Source organism: Tribolium castaneum, chromosome 5, assembly GCF_031307605.1.
Source record: "Tribolium castaneum strain GA2 chromosome 5, icTriCast1.1, whole genome shotgun sequence".
In the NCBI taxonomy this organism is placed as follows: domain Eukaryota; kingdom Metazoa; phylum Arthropoda; class Insecta; order Coleoptera; family Tenebrionidae; genus Tribolium; species Tribolium castaneum.
In genome coordinates, this window is record NC_087398.1 from 14,105,221 (window position 1) to 14,121,781 (window position 16,561).

Below are 16,561 nucleotides of genomic sequence, written 5' to 3' on the forward strand. Positions count from 1 at the left end.
GATGCTTCACAGCTATTTATTGGGTGTTTTTTACACAGCGATGGGATATGCTACGATTATTGCAAAATTACATAAAGTGTTGGTGTGTGTGAGTGCAGCCTTTATTAATCTCACTAAATATAATATGACCCTACAAAGTTACTTTTGGTACAAAATGTGAATAATTTAGCGAATAATAAAAATACATTTTACTTAATTTAGTAAAGACAAGAATTCGGTAGTTTGGACGTAGTCAGCTGGTCGTTTCTCGTGAATATCCACTTCGTTTCGCAAACTTGGCTCAACTTCGAGTAAGTATTGACAGATTTTGAGGTGTTTGTTGGCGGCAGCTCGGTGCAAGGCTGTTTTCCCGTCCGCGTCCTTCAAGCGACAATTGGCCTTATTTTCCACCAGGAATTTCACGATTTCAAACTTTCCTGTAAAGAAATTATTTTTGACCTCAAAAATAATAGTAGATTATTTTGGAGAGGCAAATGTGATAGTTTATGTGGGGAAGCTGAATGTTTATGGGTAGTAATAAAGCTATCAGTAAAAAATAATAAATGATCAGTATTTTATTCATTTATTAATGACAAGTAAACCACGCACAGTATTTTATTAAAATTTGTCCAGTAAAAAATCGTATATGCTCAGTTTCTAGTTTCAGTTTGCACAGTTTAAATAACGCTTAGTAGCTGGCTTGCAGACCTAACAGGAAACATACCCCTCGAACGATTAAACTCGAAATGTGGAATTCTACACTCTCTAGTTTTGAGATGCTATTATTTACTGTGCATTTATTATTATTTTTACTGTGCAGTTATTATTTTTATTTGTTCCTCACTTGTAAACGTCAATTATCCGATCTGTCTAATCACTTCGAAACTTCACTTTTACAAGTTAGCTACTAGTAAAACTGACAGGAGCCCCAGTTATAAAATTAACACGTTCGCAACGTTGATTTATATTGATTAGAAATTGTTTTCTTTACAACCATCAATATTTAGCAAAATTTGAGGCAAAATTACTCTTAATTTTCAAGCTTTTATTGCAAACAGAAACAGAATTACTGAATTGAACTAAAAATTATTAAAATACAAGAACAACTTATTCATTATTGACAGGATTAATTTCTCGGCTATACACATTAATAGTGATATTGCAATTTTGATTCCCACTAACATTAAATTTTTCACTTGTTTCTTCTGAAACTGTGGAGGCGTGTTTGGAGCTGGAGGAAGCACTTGTCGGCTCTGGAACTAGAAACAATTTTTTTGCTCGTTCTAGCTTCTGCTTAATTGAATCTTCCACATATCCTTCTGCAACAGCACTAGATTTCCAGCCTCCTGCACGTTTCAGTGCCAAAATGTCGCCCCCAGAATCCACAACCATAGTTGCCGCTGAGCGGCGAAAAGAATGACCGGTATACAATTCCGGTTCACTTAATTTCAAGTACGACGCAATTTTCTTCGGTATGCCACCAATAGTGTGTTGACCAGCATTCAGGGAGATGCATTTACCGCCACGATAAGTTAAGAAAAGGCGTAGACTTTCGGCCTGAGTTGGTCGAAGAGACGCATATTTTCTGTACAAAACGCAAGGTTGAAATCTGCACTCCTCATCCGTTATTGTAAACCTCCTTGTTGTAAAATTTTTTGTATTTCGCAAAGTGACAATTATGTATTTCCCTCTGTCTTCTACATCGTTTGGTGTGAGAGACAAAAGCTCATCACACCGACAAGCTCCGAAAATTCCAAAAATTGTCACAACTTTAAAGAGTAACCACTGGTCGTCAGGAGCTTCCAGCAGAAAAGTCTCGACTTGCTCTTTAGTTAGGATCTTGGCTTTTTTTGGCGTGTAACGGTCATTTTTTCTTTTTAAAAAAGCAATTACTTTATAAAATCTAAATAAAACAACAGTTATTTCTTTCAGTTATTTACAGTAAACAGCAAACCTGTCAGTTCCAATATTTTCTTTAATTTCTAAGCAGCTTTTTAACATTGACCACTTGGACCATAAAGAATTGGGGCTATATTTCATCGACAGTTGATTTAAGTATGCCAATATCACTTCCTCGTTTACACTCCCTACGTTCTGCTTCTTCTGCCAATTTTTAAAATCTAAATGATGCTCGCACCTTGCTGAAGATTTTTTGGGTAATAAACCCGAAACTACACTTCTCGCTTCGTTTCTAATTGCTTCTGGTACGTGAGACATTTTACTAATCTGTTAAAGGTGTAATAATTGCAAAATTGCAAAGAAATTGTTTAATAAATAACATAAATAACGTTGTTGTCATGTCGTTTCCACAGTAATTTTCTACAGCATTTTGATAAATTTTCGAAAATAGCCACATTTTTTATTCAAATTTTATTAATAACTTTCGTTTTGTTTACAAGTGAGAAACAAATAAAGTATTGTACAGTATACGCAAGGTAACCGTTTTTACTGGCTCCAGGAGGTGACAGGCTCGCCTTCGGCTCGCCAGTCATTCCCTCCTTTCGTTAGTAAAAACCGTTTTACCTTGCTAATACTGTAAAATACTATTACTGTGACTTTATTATTTTTATTATGCAATTATTATTTTTACTGTGCATTTATTATTTTTACTGTTCATTTATTATTTTACTGTGCATTTATTATTTTTACTGATCAAAAATACTTGTCGTTTAAATAAAATACTGTGCATTTAATTTGTACCGAATGTTTATTTTGACCTGACCTGACCACATAACTCTCATTTACTTCAAATAAAATGTACTATTTTATCTGCAAACGATTGGTAAAGAATAAAAAGCATTTTGAGACTATTGAAAATCGAGGAAAAAGCGTATTGTTGGGAAAATGCAAAAATTACCAACTGTGGCCGCTCGGTGTAACGGTGTGGCTTTGCCCTGGCACGTGACCGCATCAAGGCAAGCCCCCTTGGCTACAAGGAGCTTACAGATGTCCAAATGGCCGTTTCTGGCTGCGTAATGTAGAGGTGTGTAGCCCGCAGCGTCTCTCTGGTCCACTCCAAAACCTTTATTTAGTAAATGTAAGGCTCTATCGAGATCGCCGTATTGTGCTGCCGACCATAATCCGCGTTCGAATTCTAGTTCATCGAGGGACTGAGATACAGAATTTGGTCCGGAATGCTCCCCGCATTCGCACATGGTGTTAAGTCTGAAACAATGTTGAATTGTTTGGTATTTATAGAATTTGATTGGCTGCATGTAAATTGCAATGAGTCGTTAAAAAAAACGCAACTGAATTACATACAGCGTGCTCAAAAATTGGCGCACCAACTCAATGGTGTGTGATAGAGAAATGGTTACATCTAAAGGTAACAATACGAAAAAAATTCTTTGTATTAAAGTTATTGATAAATAATGGATGTTAAATAAATGATATGTGGCAACGTTGTCTAACAGTCTAACAGTGATCGCAATAGAATTTGATCAACAATAAAAATAAATTATTTTTGAAACGGTTTCCTACGAAATAATTCCCAGTGTTGGCACATCTACACATTGTGATTTTTTGATAAATTTCAATTTTTTTAAATTAAAAAAGCTGCTGAAGTCTAATAGAAAATTTAAAAATAATTATTCATCGTTTTGTTAGGGAACAATTACCTACTGTGAAACATATAAACATTAAAAAATAATGAAAACTAAAGAAGTTAATACAATAAGTTTTTAGCTCCAAATTTTTTAAAATATGACTAGGGGTTTTTTCAACATTTTATCCCGTAATCTGCACTTGCTTCTCAATAACATACCACTGAGTTGGTGCGCCAGTTTTTGAGCACCCTGTATACAGTGCAGTAGCAAGTGCAGATTACGGGAAAAATGTTGAAAAAATTCCTAAAGTCATATTTTAAAAAATCTGTAGCTACAAACTTATTGTGTTAACTTCTTTAGTTTTCGTTATTTTTTTATATTTCTATGTTTCATACCAGGTAATCGTTCCATAACAAAACGATGAATAATTATTTTAAAATTTACTATCAGATTTTAGCAGTTTTTTTAATTTAAAAAATTTAAAATTTATCCAAAAAATCACAATGTGTAGATGTGCCAACACTGGGAATTATTTCCTAGGAAACCGTTTCAAAAATAATTTATTTTTATTATTGCTCAAATTCTATTGCGATCATGACTGCTAGACAACGTTGCCACATATCATTTACCTAAAATTAGTTATTTATCAATAACTTTAATACAAAGAATTTTTTTACTATTTTTACCTTTATATGTAACCACTTCTCTACCTCACACCATTGAGTTGGTGCGCCAGTTTTTGAGCACGCTGTATATTGCTGTTTGATTTTTCTAACAGATAACTGGGTTCAGTTATCTCGATTTAAAATACTACAATTACGAGTTCAATTGGTGGTATTGTAAAGGTTAACGAACTTAAATATTGCACAACAAAAATAATTTCGTGAATTGACGAAAAAAGGACAACTGTGTGTGTCTTCGTCTAAAACAAGCAATTTTATTGCTTAGTTGAATTGATATTGCTAAAATTAACTTTTGTTTAAATAGAGATAACAGCTTAATTTAACATGCTATCGTCAAATTCGAACCAATATACATAAAAATCGATCATATTTATTTACGCGAAAAGAGATTAAACTATTTTTGCAACGTTGACGTACGTACCTACAGTATTGGCGCATATAGTCTTAAGTGTGACTATAAATTATTGGAATTGCATTGTGTACTCGTAGGACCACATCAACTGTAAGTAATTAGTTTTTATGAGTGACTCAGACAGGAAAATTTACGTTTGGTTTTTGTTTTATTAGCATATTGGAAGATAAAACATTAGTAATGGTTAATGAAACGACAATTTTTATATAAAATACATATTATACCTAAACAATTTATGTAAATAAAAAAATATCAGAATTAAGTACGATTTTTGTTGCCTAGTATTGAAAATGATTCAAATTATCATATTTATGAAATATATTTTGAAGAAGAATGCAAGGATGCAAGACAAAGAAATCAAAAGTATAATTAAAACATGAACAAAAAACTCTCTAGAGCTGTAAAATTTATTGTTTTGCTATGAAGAAATTTTTTCCATGCTTAAATTACGAGTACCTACATATAGATTTTTAATAGAATTGGGGGACAATTCAGTATTTTCATCTTGACATAAAAGATTTGTATGAAGTTAGTAGGTACTTTTCTTTAGAGAAAATAAATTATTTTTATTTTTTCTTATCATTTGCAAATTCTAAAACTAAAAATTAAGAAAAGAATCAAATTTAAAAAAATATACAAGTGTCAATTTTATTTATTAAGTTTTTTGTTGGTAACATTTTAGGCCTTCTTTTTAATGTCTGAATCCTAGATTACAAACACTATTTTAAAACACGCTTCCCATAGCAACGTGTTTTAAATTAAAATGTTCCAACAAAAATAGTTATTAATAATACGAGTGCGAAAACACTTAAAGTTAGAGGGCTGTTGTTAGAGGGCGTTTTCGCATCAGTGTTATTCAAACGTTTTTTGTTGGAACATGTTAATTTAAAACATGTTGCTATGGGAAGCGTGTTTTAAAATAGTGTTTATAATTTAGGATTCAGATATTAAAAAGAGGCTTAAAATGTTATCTTCAAAAAATTTGAATAACACTCATACGAAAACGCTTAAAGTTCTCGCATACGCTCGTTGCATAACGACAGTCCTCGAACTTTAAGCTTGTTTTCGCGCTCGTATTATAATAAATATTTCACATAAAAAAACAGACTAAAACCATATCGCTCTGCCGCTAATCTTATTTTAACCGAAGCTCACGGTTAAAAAGGCTCTGTTAAAATTTGCTCGAATACAGTTTGATGATTAAAGGCGCACGTGTTATTTATGGAGAAGACTAGATGAACCTTTTTTTCAAGTACCATTCGAAAAGTAAACCCATTTGATGGCAAAATTTGTAATAGAAGGATAAGCAAAATTTAATATTCCTTATTAATAGTCATTATCTATCGATTGTACTCGTAATATGTATTTTAAAAAAATTAGAATGAACTAAAGATTATTTGCCAGAACGTTTCAAAAACGTTCTTGGGCTCGAGGGAGAAATAAAATTACTATAACGAATGCCAATAGATACAGTTAAAAAAAAATCTGGAAAACGTGTTTCTACTTGTTCGAACAATAAGACGCTTTTTCGAATTTTTCAATTAAAATAACTGAAGCTGCAACAAAAGTATTTTTTTTTGTTTAAAACTAAATGATTGTAAGTTTAATTAGGATTAAACAAAAATCATAATAAATTATTTTTACCAAGTCTAAGGTCAGCTCCATGTTATAAAAAGCTAACAAATGTTATTTTGTCCCCTTCAGTTATAGAGAAGAATTTTTTTTAGAGATATGTATGTACAATGTGTTCAAAAATGGTTGTACATATTAGCTGTTTCAAAACTATAAAAACGCAATTATAAAATTGGCTGTTATAAATTATTCAGGTACTTCAAGAAAATAATAGGTAAGGTAATTTATACTTTCAATGAGAGATCTAATCATTAATAACTATTTTATAATTTTTACAATCTTAATTAAAAAAATAATTTGTTAAAATGCGACGTTAGCGTTTTTTAGTTTTGAAACAGCTAATACACATTTAATACAAATAACTATTGTTTTCCTTTTCCTCACTTTTTTGCATTTTTCGACAAAGTTGTTTCAAATGTAAGGTCTTGATGTCTTGATTTGTGTTTTATACATATTTCTATCATTCTTGTTGTATCTTTCGTTTTTAGATTCGAATTCGTTCTGCATCATTTTGACGAATCTGCCACTTTGATGGCATTCATAGTTTAAATAGGACACATTATATTCAAACTTGAATATAAGGTCACTCGATTATCAACCATTTCTAAACAGTGTGAATATTAATTACATCTTAGATGACAATAATTTGTGGAGGACCAAAATTAAATCTAAATTAATAACATTTTCAATTTTTTAAATTCTTCGAAGCATAATTTCGAAAGTGTTTTAAACGGTAGAAATAAAAAAAATAGAAAATGAGTGCCAACTAAGTGTTCTAATTATTGTCACTTTACCCAGTTATGTACAATTATGAAGAATGCGATTTTTTAGTAGCAATAAATTAATAAATAAGTACACAATTTGTGTTATTTGTGTTGAATAAAACAAAGTAATAATAATGAGTCTCGGACCTGATTGAACATCAACCCATCTAGGACAACTTAGGAAGAAAGATGAGAGCTCTAGAAACTCCTTCGAGGACATTACAAGAGGTCTTTTTCAAATTGCAAGAAAAGTGGTTTACAGTATGGCAAGAGGAGATAGTCATTCTAAACCACAGGTGATCATATACTTTTTTAGTACTTGTTTCTAATTTTGCAAACAAAATGCATACGTTTTTGTTGTACACACATTTTTGAAAAACTGGACTAGATTGAGTATGAGTGAAAATTTTCTTAAAAAAATATTTTAGTTTATCCCTCATTAATGTTGCAGAGCACTGTAGCAAAAGAATCAGTAGCACCCTGCGTATCTTTCCCTTATTTTTTTATTAATATTAAAAGTGTTACACATTATTTTGTGAGTACTTATTCACCATGGTGTACATAAATACACATCGGAGTGTTCTATCGTCTATTCTGTATTCTATGTATATGCGAAAAGGCGGAAAAGGGCACATGTTTAATCAAACCTCGAAAAACTTTTACTTATTTTTGAATCGTATAGCCCAGTCAAATTAGACAAAAATAGGGCGATCGGTAGAAAAAATTCCTAGAGAATTGGATTTTTTTTAAATCTTCCTTTACACTGGGGTAGTCATATATCAAAAGTCTCTGAAGGTGAGGGGCAAGTTCGAGGAGGGGAAGGGGGCGGGGGCTAAAGCTGCCTTTTTTGCTTATATCTCGGAAATGGTCACTCCTATCAATTTGTACCTTCTTACCAAAATTAAAGCTGATAAAATCCTGCAAAATGGTCCTAGCACCATTGTTGTAGGACTAACCGTAAGCGAGCTACTAGTTTTTGAAGTTTGGTGTCTACAAGACATAATTAAACATTAGTATATCATAGCTATTTATATGGAAATAGTGCGTGTAAAGCGTCCCACAGCTAAACTAAAAGAGGGAAATAAAAAAGGAATATACTTTCTTTCCTCGGACTCTCCAGTTAAAGACCACAATTCAGTAAGTGAGGATGTCCCAGAAGATTTGATGGAATGAATTGTTGGACTCAATGCTTTCAGTTTATTATAATTTTTATTCAAAACATCTATATTAAATCATCTACCTATTAATATTGTACTGAACAAGACTGTTTGAGATGAAGACGAAGATGCAGCATCTAAAGACGATTCTGAAGACTTCAGTGATCCTCATGTCTCTTCCTTTCAATTGTCAATAATCAATTTATCGTCAATTTTTCAAATCACAAGACACTCTGTTTTAAGGCGCATTTTTTAATGATATTTCTTTCCAGACCTATAACTCGCTTATGGTTAGTTCTACAAGAAAAGTGCATATTTCATTTTGGTAAGAAGATAAAAATTGATAGGAGTAACCGTTTCCGAGATATAAGCAAAAATCCAAAAAAAGACTGCTTTAACCCCCACCCTCGGGGACTTTTGATATATGTGTACCCAAGTGTAAAGGAAGCTTTACAAAAAAACTCCAACTCTCTAGGAATTTTTTCCACCGATTTGTCTAATTTGACTGGGCTAGTATACAAGATTTGAAATCTGTAACCAATTTTTAGCTACAAGTGAACATGTGCCCTGCTTTTCTTTCCACATACCTACCCACTCACATAGACAGATTCAAATAAGATTACTGTTTTTTGTTTATCGATTATCGTGTTATTTATAAATACATTCCTGGAAATAGCACTATCAATACCTGTTCTGATAACAGATTTGAGATAGAAAACCGACCGATTTCACAAGAGAAATATCTAATTGCAACAAGTTACTTACCTTATAAGTAAATAAAAATGTTAAAATCTAGTTTAATTAAGTAAACCACCGTCTGTTAATGTACATAAGCAAGTCTCTCTTACACAATAAAAGTCTCACACACACACCAGTTGTAATTAAATATCACGTTGCAAAGTCCAGACAATTTCGGCTTCGCCAGTGGTCCCTACCACCCTGTACCCCAGCTGCCCCAAGGCATTGATCACTTGCATCGGCGTCGCTTTCAGCAGAATCCCATTAATCACCTCCTTCTTGTAACTCTCGAAGCGCTTCACCAACGCAACAACCTCGTCCTCGTTGAGGCCGAAAACGGCACTGTCGGAGGCATGAAGCGAGGCCTTCACGGCCACATACGCGTACGTCCCAGTCGACATGAGCAGACTCGCCGGTATCTCCATACTGACTAGTCCTCTTTGAGCTCAGGGGCGGCGCCACCGACGGGGGGCTCCGGCTCGGAGAAGTCCTTGCGCATCGTCCACATGTACTCGTTGTAGTCCTGCTTGACGGAGGTGGAGGAGGAGGCCACCACCTTGTAGCCGAGCACCTCGAGCGCGGTGAGGATGACGCAGGGGTGCTGCATGTACACGATGGTGCAGTCGTCGCAGTAGCCCCCAGAGGCGAAGCGGTTCAGCTGCTCGATGTCGGCGGCTTTGAGGCCGGAGACGAGGACTCGCCAAGGGTATCGCTGTCCGTAGGCCGCCAAGTTGCCGCGCACTAGGATGTAGGGCATGGGGCACGCCTCTCACTGATAACGCGCTGATAACATGCTTCGATATGTTTAGGGTTTATCACACGACACGGGGGCTGGATGGAGTTTTCTTACGCTAAAGACATACCTTGCGCGAAATTTGGTTAGAGAATGGACGAGGACGGAAGAAGGGGCTTGCCGGGACTAGACGCTGGGTTTTTTGCTTCACGTCGGCAAGGTCGTGCTCGTTAGGTAATAGGCAGGACCGGGTTTGGGGCGGGTCGAATGGGGGGCCTCTTGGTGGTTGTTGGAAAATTAAAATTGCGACTGAGATTGTGTGGATTTATTGATTTTTTGTCAATTTGATTTATTTTGTTGGACGAGTAAACAGTATCAGGTTTACAAAATTCTTCCAGGAAATTAATGTGGAAAAGTTGTTTTCTCAATTTAGGTTACACCGGAAGTTGCAAGTTTCAATTAAATTGATGATAAGTGTACTGCAAAAATAAATCATTGATTATCTAAACAAACAATGAGATAAAGTAAGTATTTGGGTATACAGGGTGTGTTAACGAGTTGAAAAAGTCCATTGTTGGCCTTTAAATTACTGAAAAACAATATTATTGAATATACAGGTTTTTCAGAAATGAGCTACAATACAATCTTATGTGTGTTTAAATGGAAAATTCTAAATTTTATTGCATTTTAGACGTAGTTTTTAATACTGATGATTTAGATCTAAATTTGTGTTAGTCGATTCTGCATAGTTTTTGAAAAATTTGTATTCTTTGACGAAAACACGCATTAAAAAAATATTTCACAAAAGCTAGAACTAAAGAAAAACTAGAAGAGTAGGACCTTCACCATTTTAAAGGGGAAAGTTCAGACTTAAATTTATACTAGTAGTTACCATATTGCAACTAGGAACGTAAAAAGAGCTTGTTAAAAGTTAAATGTGACTTCTTATTTTCTGTTTCTGCTGTAACAAATGTGTTATTTGTTAAAGACGAAATAGTAATTTCGGTTCCTTTAGTTTCAGTTTGACCGTTATTTGTCACATGAATCAAATTCGAAAGTGTCGACCAGATTGCGTTCTCGGAAAGCCGACACTTTATCAGTCTTTTTCAGCATTTAAGTTCATGTACGGGAAATCATAAATTTGTCAAAATTAGTGCCGTCTTCTTTAGAAAACTTTAATGTTCGACCACCCCCGACGACCGCCTCTATGACCGAAACGGTCGTCATCTGGTTATTGGGGACATGTGGTCATTTCGAAGAATCGTGGTTCAAAAGTTTCTTTTTGATAATCAAGTCCATGGAACCGAATTACTAGACGCGAATTAAGGGAATTGGCCTTCACATGCTAGAAATACAATGGATGCGGTCCTCACGTAATTGTACAACTTGTTTAGCTGTAAGATCGGCCAGACCAGACAGGTATTCAGGACCATTCTATTCACAGGAGAGTCGCGAGGTCCTGGCTACCTTAGTTAGGCGATGGAACGTACTCAAAATCAAGCGGTGGTACCGTGTAATCTCTTGATTCATATTATTCGTAGAAATTGTATACCGTCACAAGTGTTGAGACGATCCATCAAAGTCACAAGGACTACAAAAGACCTAGCCTCTCTCTGGGTCCTCGCGTTAGTTCGGGTAAGAGAGAAAAATTTGGCAACAACGTTCCGATCGAGAATTGCCGCCAAGGGATGCTTCTAAGTTAATGGTCTAGGAAGTAGCCCCTCTCCGAAGGCGAGCTTTCCTAATTTCAAAATTCCGAAGTTTAGTTAGTTCTTGTTTGATTCCGAGATCGAATAGTCCTTGTGGCCATTACGTTTGTGAGATCAGTAGGAGAATTCTTAGTCTTTTTTTTTCTTTATTTTTTGTATCCATTATTAACTTTCTTTCATTTGCTCGTCAGTGTTGTGAAATAAACGGCTGGTTTCGCTGAAACTTGTGTTTTCTTGAGTGCACTGTGAAGTGATCCCCGAGAGATTATTTCAGGCGGATCGGCGACCAAGGTAAGCGATCCTCCCCTTTGTTTCAACCTCAAGGATCGTCTGAACTCAATAAGGTGCCAATCTCCACCAAAACGAAAACAAATCCACGCTACCAATTCGCTCAAAATTTCAAAGTCATCTTTACTCAAAAATACTCCCACGCATCAGTCTCGTTAGACTGGCACACTGCTTTCTCAAAGATTAACTGTTTATTTAATAACATAAAGTTTCAAATGTTTGAAGTAAATAAATAAAAATACCTTGCAATTTTCTAAAATTTTAATCTAGTTATCCATGACAATTACGTTATTCAATGTCCATTACGGAAATAAGGTTCCAACATAATTGTTCTATGTTATTCGGTGAATATTTTGGACATATTTACAGATAAAGCGAAGTTATTTACGCAATATATTTCACCGTTGAGGTAACTGTCATGGATAACTAGATCAAAATTTAAAAAAAATTCTTGGAACTATACAGGCTGTTCAGTCCGCTATACCACACCATCATACTCTAGAAAAATATTAAAAAAATATTCTCAAATTCGAAGCAGTATTAAGAAGTAAAGTGGACATTTTTTCTCTTTGCATTTCTCGTTGCAGTGTTGCAATTTACCACAAAAATACTGTCAAATCTGCTGCCGGCAGACTCAGTTTTTCTGGATCAGTCTATACTCTGAGGTAGTCTTCTCTAGTTTGATTGTTTACCCTTTCAAAAAATTACGTTTTTGGATACCCAATTAGTGATTAAGATACATACACTGAGAAAACTGACAAATGCCGACGACAATGTAGATCCCAAAAATGCAAACGAAGAAAAATTAATGGCTTTTATAACGAAGTTTAAAGAGTCTAAGAACCACTAATCCCAGAAGGGAACTCAAGGTGTTAATATGAATAAAATTGATTGCTAAGCTTTTGCAAACTCATCTAAAATATCATTTGGTAGGGGTAGTATGAATCAAGAACACGACATGACCTCCGTCTATTTTTAATATTTGACAGTCTTTGACATTTTAGTACCAAAGCCACAAATTTCTTTTGTGCAAACGAGACGGTCAGAGTTTAATAATTAGTTTGTATTCATAACAACAATAGTTGTTTTAAATTGTTTAAATTGTCCGTTTCTATAATAAGGAAAATAATTCGTCGGGTATAGGCGGGTACACGTTTCAGTACGTTTTTTTTTAAATTTTAAGTAAATTTGCGGATTTTTTATTGAAAAATTACAAACCGAAAAGATGTTTAATGTGTTGAGCTCTGTTATCTGATAAAATTAAGACATGTATTTCTGATACACCCTGTCTATAGACTAGAATCATTTTCATTCCGTTTCTTGATAGAACACATGACAACTGTTAACATTGCTATTAATGACAGTGATTAGTTTAACAACTACTGTCACGAATTTCCCAAAATTAAATAATGAAATGTGATTTTTTTGTATCTAGTGTTTTGTGTCTTTTGTATAATATTTGGGTGCGCATTCTAAACCTAGGGCTCGTAAATTTGTGTAACTTATTTATGTAGCTTCAGTTAAGGTTTTGTTTTATCTTTTAACAGGTTTTGATAATGCCTGTAATACGGTGGCGACCAAAAAATTTTGAGCACCTTTCACATTTTGCGCCCTATCCTTTTTGATAATGTAATGTCAAATGTGCCCGAAATATTTTGCTAGTCACTGTAACATTGCTTTCGAAAAATGTCAAGATTTTTCAATTTAAAGTGGTGACTTTATCGCGACCGTAAATGTAACTTGTTTTATCTACCATAAACTAATAAAAACTTCCCCAAAACCGCAAGAAGTTCACCATCTGCTTCAGATTCCATACTGTAAAGTGGAAACACCAACATGTCCAAAATAATCACTGTCGATCGGGAAGTTTTTATTGGTTTACATAATGGACGTAGGAAGTTTCGTAAAACTTTAGTTATTTTTGATAATTGGATTATATCTTATAAAATATTCTAAAATGATTCATGTTACAAATAAAATGATATTATTAAGAAAACAAACTTCTATGTTAGTAAAACAGTTACACTTGAGTACAAAAAAATGTAAAACAAAATTGTCAAATTTTTCACAGGCTTAAAAAAAGTGCAGTTTCTTAGCGTCCACTGCCTTGTATAAATTTCTAAAATTTTGCCGGTGTTAATAAGTCGCTCTTGAAACGGGCCAAATTGTTCAAAGAGCGGCTTACATTAGTGAATTATATCCAAATTACACGAGGAAGTGTACGCAAAGGAAATTAATCTGCCGTATTAGCTGTTTCAAATCTATAAAAACACCAACGTCGCATTTTACCGAATTGTTTTTTAAATAAGATTGATAAAATTGTAAAATAGGCAGTTAATAATGATTAGATTTTTCATTGAAAGGTTAACTTACATTAGCTATTATTTTTTTGAAACGCTTGAATAATTTATAAAAGCAAATTTTGAGAAAAAATGCGACGTTGGCGTTTTACAATATTGTGAAAAAAGTTGTTCTCATTAAAAAAAAAGCAATGTGCGTTTTTTTTCCACTTAATTTTGCATAAGTATTCAAAATCGATAACATTCAAGATTTGGAAAAAACGTGTCGTTATCGATTATGATGCTTAAGATGTTCTAAACAATCGCCAGGTAAAATTATCAAAATTTGAAGAGTCACTTTCTTTTGAGGGATATTTTTTCAAATACGGACCTGGTAAGAATTTTCACATGATAATCTCATGTGACGGATTTATAGATGTGTAACCTAACTCTGCCATAAACCACCCAAAAAGTTAAATAGCTGGCTTTAAAGACCAAAAAATCGTTATATCTTTTGATCTACTATTAGCTATTATTATTATTATCATTAGTTATTAGTAATAACTATTTTACAATTTTATCAATCTTATATTTAAAAAAATAATTCCGTAAAATGCGACGTTGACGTTTTTATACATAGCTTTGAAACAGCTAATACCACTTTATAAAATGTCTACTATTATTAATGATAAACCCAGTAACAAATTTAATGCCATAAAAATCCACTACTTGAAGAAAAAAATAATAGTTAAAATTGACAGTTTTTGCTAAAGCCACTCAAAAAAAAAAAGATAAAAACAGAAAACAGACAATTATAAATAGACTAATCCAGAAAGACTGTATGACCACTGTATGGTAAACTTTAAAATTTAAATTCGGTATTGCCAATAGAAACAATTAATTGAATTAAGAAACGATACAAGAAACGCAACGAGTGACTGTTTACACAGACAGCAGTAGTAGGTATTTACACAAGAAATGTCTTATCCACTTATCTATCACTGGCTCGTCATGTTCATATTTACTCTTGTTGCAATATTTACATTACACTTTGCATTTAAATCCAACAGTTTAAAAAACACAAAGTAAACGCCAGGACATTTCTTTCGCCACACTGGCAATGTCGTAGTCGCAGTTGCATTTTTTGAGATGCATTTATGCATATTTAACTAGTTACATACATTATTTTTAAACGTAAACAAACATTAAGCTGCGTTCACTGGAATGTACCAGTTACGCAACCTTGCCGTTATCACATTGTGTGAATCAGCCTTAAACGTAAAGTCAATTTTATTCGGAATGGACTTTTATCAGCTGTTGTCTGACAGACATTCCTGCCAACCATTAAATCAGAATTGTTAATTGTAAAGTCTAGAAGCGATCGATAACCTAAAACATGGAGTTCAAAGTTTTGTTTCGCAATTTTTGAAAAAGTCGTCCCTATTTCCAAATCGAAATTTCCAGTAATAGCCCAAAAATGCAGAACGTGATCAACAGTGTGAAAGGTACAGCCCTTGGTGTTGCCGAATATCTAACCCCAGTTTTAAAGGTAAGTAATTATGCTGACTTAACAGTGTCGGAAATTTTTATTTATTTTTTGTAGGAATCGAAATTTAGAGAAACTGGGGTTCTAACCCCTGAAGAATTCGTTGCGGCTGGTGACCACCTCGTGCACCATTGCCCCACTTGGCAATGGGCAGCTGGGGATGAAAGCAAAGCTAAACCCTACTTACCTAAAGACAAGCAGTTTCTGGTCACAAGAAATGTACCGTGCACGCGTAGGTGCGAACAAATGGAATACTCTGAAGATTTGGAACGAATTATTGAATCAGATGATGCTGATAATGGTTGGGTTGACACCCATCACTACGATCAAGACCAAACAACGGCCGTTGTTGAAGAGAAAATTTCGGAAATGACTCTCAGCAACTCCAAGGTAACAATTCAAATTATTGCTTCTCGTGAATAATCAATCTTTCATGTCCGAATAATTGGTAACAATTGAAAAATGTTTGCTTACTTTTTTTGAGGAGTATCTGTCTATAAATATTAAAAAAGTTTACTGTAATAATAGCACTTGCTCTACTGGCCAGTTTTTGACATCATATTGTTAATTTGATGATTTGAACCTTTGGGACCGGTTTATAGAAAGCTCAATTAAAGTTAATTGCACTGTTAAAAGTTAACAACGCGAATGAACCAACGAAATCGGTTCAATTTGGTCACGTGATCAGTTAATCTCGCATTTAATTGCAGATTAAATTAATGATGCTTCTATAAACCGACCCTAATTCTTTTTGAAAAACAAATTTCTTTACTTCTTTACCTTTATTACCCATTTTAAAAAACTCTAATAAACCTTAAAATAGACATTTTTGCATTTTTGAAAAAAAAGAAAAGGTAATTTTTCGTTACATAGTACGCTGAATTTTTAATTTTTTCTTATGTTATTTTTAATTTTGTTTTGTACTCATAGCTTTTAGATAACTATTCCCGCACTGCGGTGTTTTTTACTTTGCAACAATAGCTAGGGCTAGACTAGAAACGATTATTTTTTTACTATACATGAGAGTTCATGTCAATTTTTGATTGTTTGACCTGCTACTAACCTATTACCAAAAAAACTAAATTATAAAAATATT

At 33.8% G+C, this 16,561-nt stretch overlaps 4 protein-coding genes and 1 long non-coding RNA gene across 8 annotated transcripts in view; 2 read left to right on the forward strand and 3 right to left on the reverse strand.

Moving 5' to 3' along the window:
• On the reverse strand, window positions 1-15,784 carry LOC655802 (uncharacterized protein). Of its 4 annotated transcripts, none has more exons than XM_064356720.1 (3): window positions 15,653-15,784; window positions 2,837-3,144; window positions 1-416 (listed from the first exon to the last, which is right to left on the reverse strand). In XM_064356720.1, exons 2-3 carry the CDS (start codon window positions 3,132-3,134, stop codon window positions 193-195), a joined length of 522 nt encoding a protein of 173 aa, XP_064212790.1. In that variant the 5' UTR covers window positions 3,135-3,144; window positions 15,653-15,784; the 3' UTR covers window positions 1-192. The 4 variants fall into 4 exon arrangements, 3 of the variants coding, with proteins under 3 accessions (XP_064212790.1, XP_015835536.1, XP_015835535.1); XM_015980050.2 differs by lacking the exon at window positions 15,653-15,784 and adding an exon at window positions 9,774-9,913; XM_015980049.1 differs by lacking the exon at window positions 15,653-15,784 and adding an exon at window positions 4,629-4,660.
• On the forward strand, window positions 1,537-2,595 carry LOC135266288 (uncharacterized). The gene is made up of 2 exons (XR_010334198.1): window positions 1,537-1,671; window positions 1,705-2,595. It is a non-coding gene; the product is annotated as an uncharacterized LOC135266288 (long non-coding RNA).
• On the reverse strand, window positions 8,963-9,335 carry LOC135266287 (uncharacterized protein). The gene has a single exon (XM_064356722.1). The coding sequence runs from the start codon at window positions 9,333-9,335 to the stop codon at window positions 9,054-9,056; it is 282 nt and encodes a 93-aa protein (XP_064212792.1). The 3' UTR covers window positions 8,963-9,053.
• Window positions 9,341-9,837, reverse strand: LOC135265222 (uncharacterized protein). Its single transcript, XM_064356721.1, has one exon. The coding sequence runs from the start codon at window positions 9,665-9,667 to the stop codon at window positions 9,341-9,343; it is 327 nt and encodes a 108-aa protein (XP_064212791.1). The 5' UTR covers window positions 9,668-9,837.
• Atg3 (Autophagy-related 3) overlaps window positions 15,223-16,561 on the forward strand; it is a 6,217-nt gene continuing 4,878 nt past the window's right edge. Inside the window, exons 1-2 of the mRNA XM_008201077.3 lie at window positions 15,223-15,468; window positions 15,523-15,855. Of these exons, the coding sequence (XP_008199299.1) occupies window positions 15,397-15,468; window positions 15,523-15,855 (405 nt within the window). The 5' untranslated portion in view covers window positions 15,223-15,396. The remainder of the gene's footprint in view (window positions 15,469-15,522; window positions 15,856-16,561) is intronic.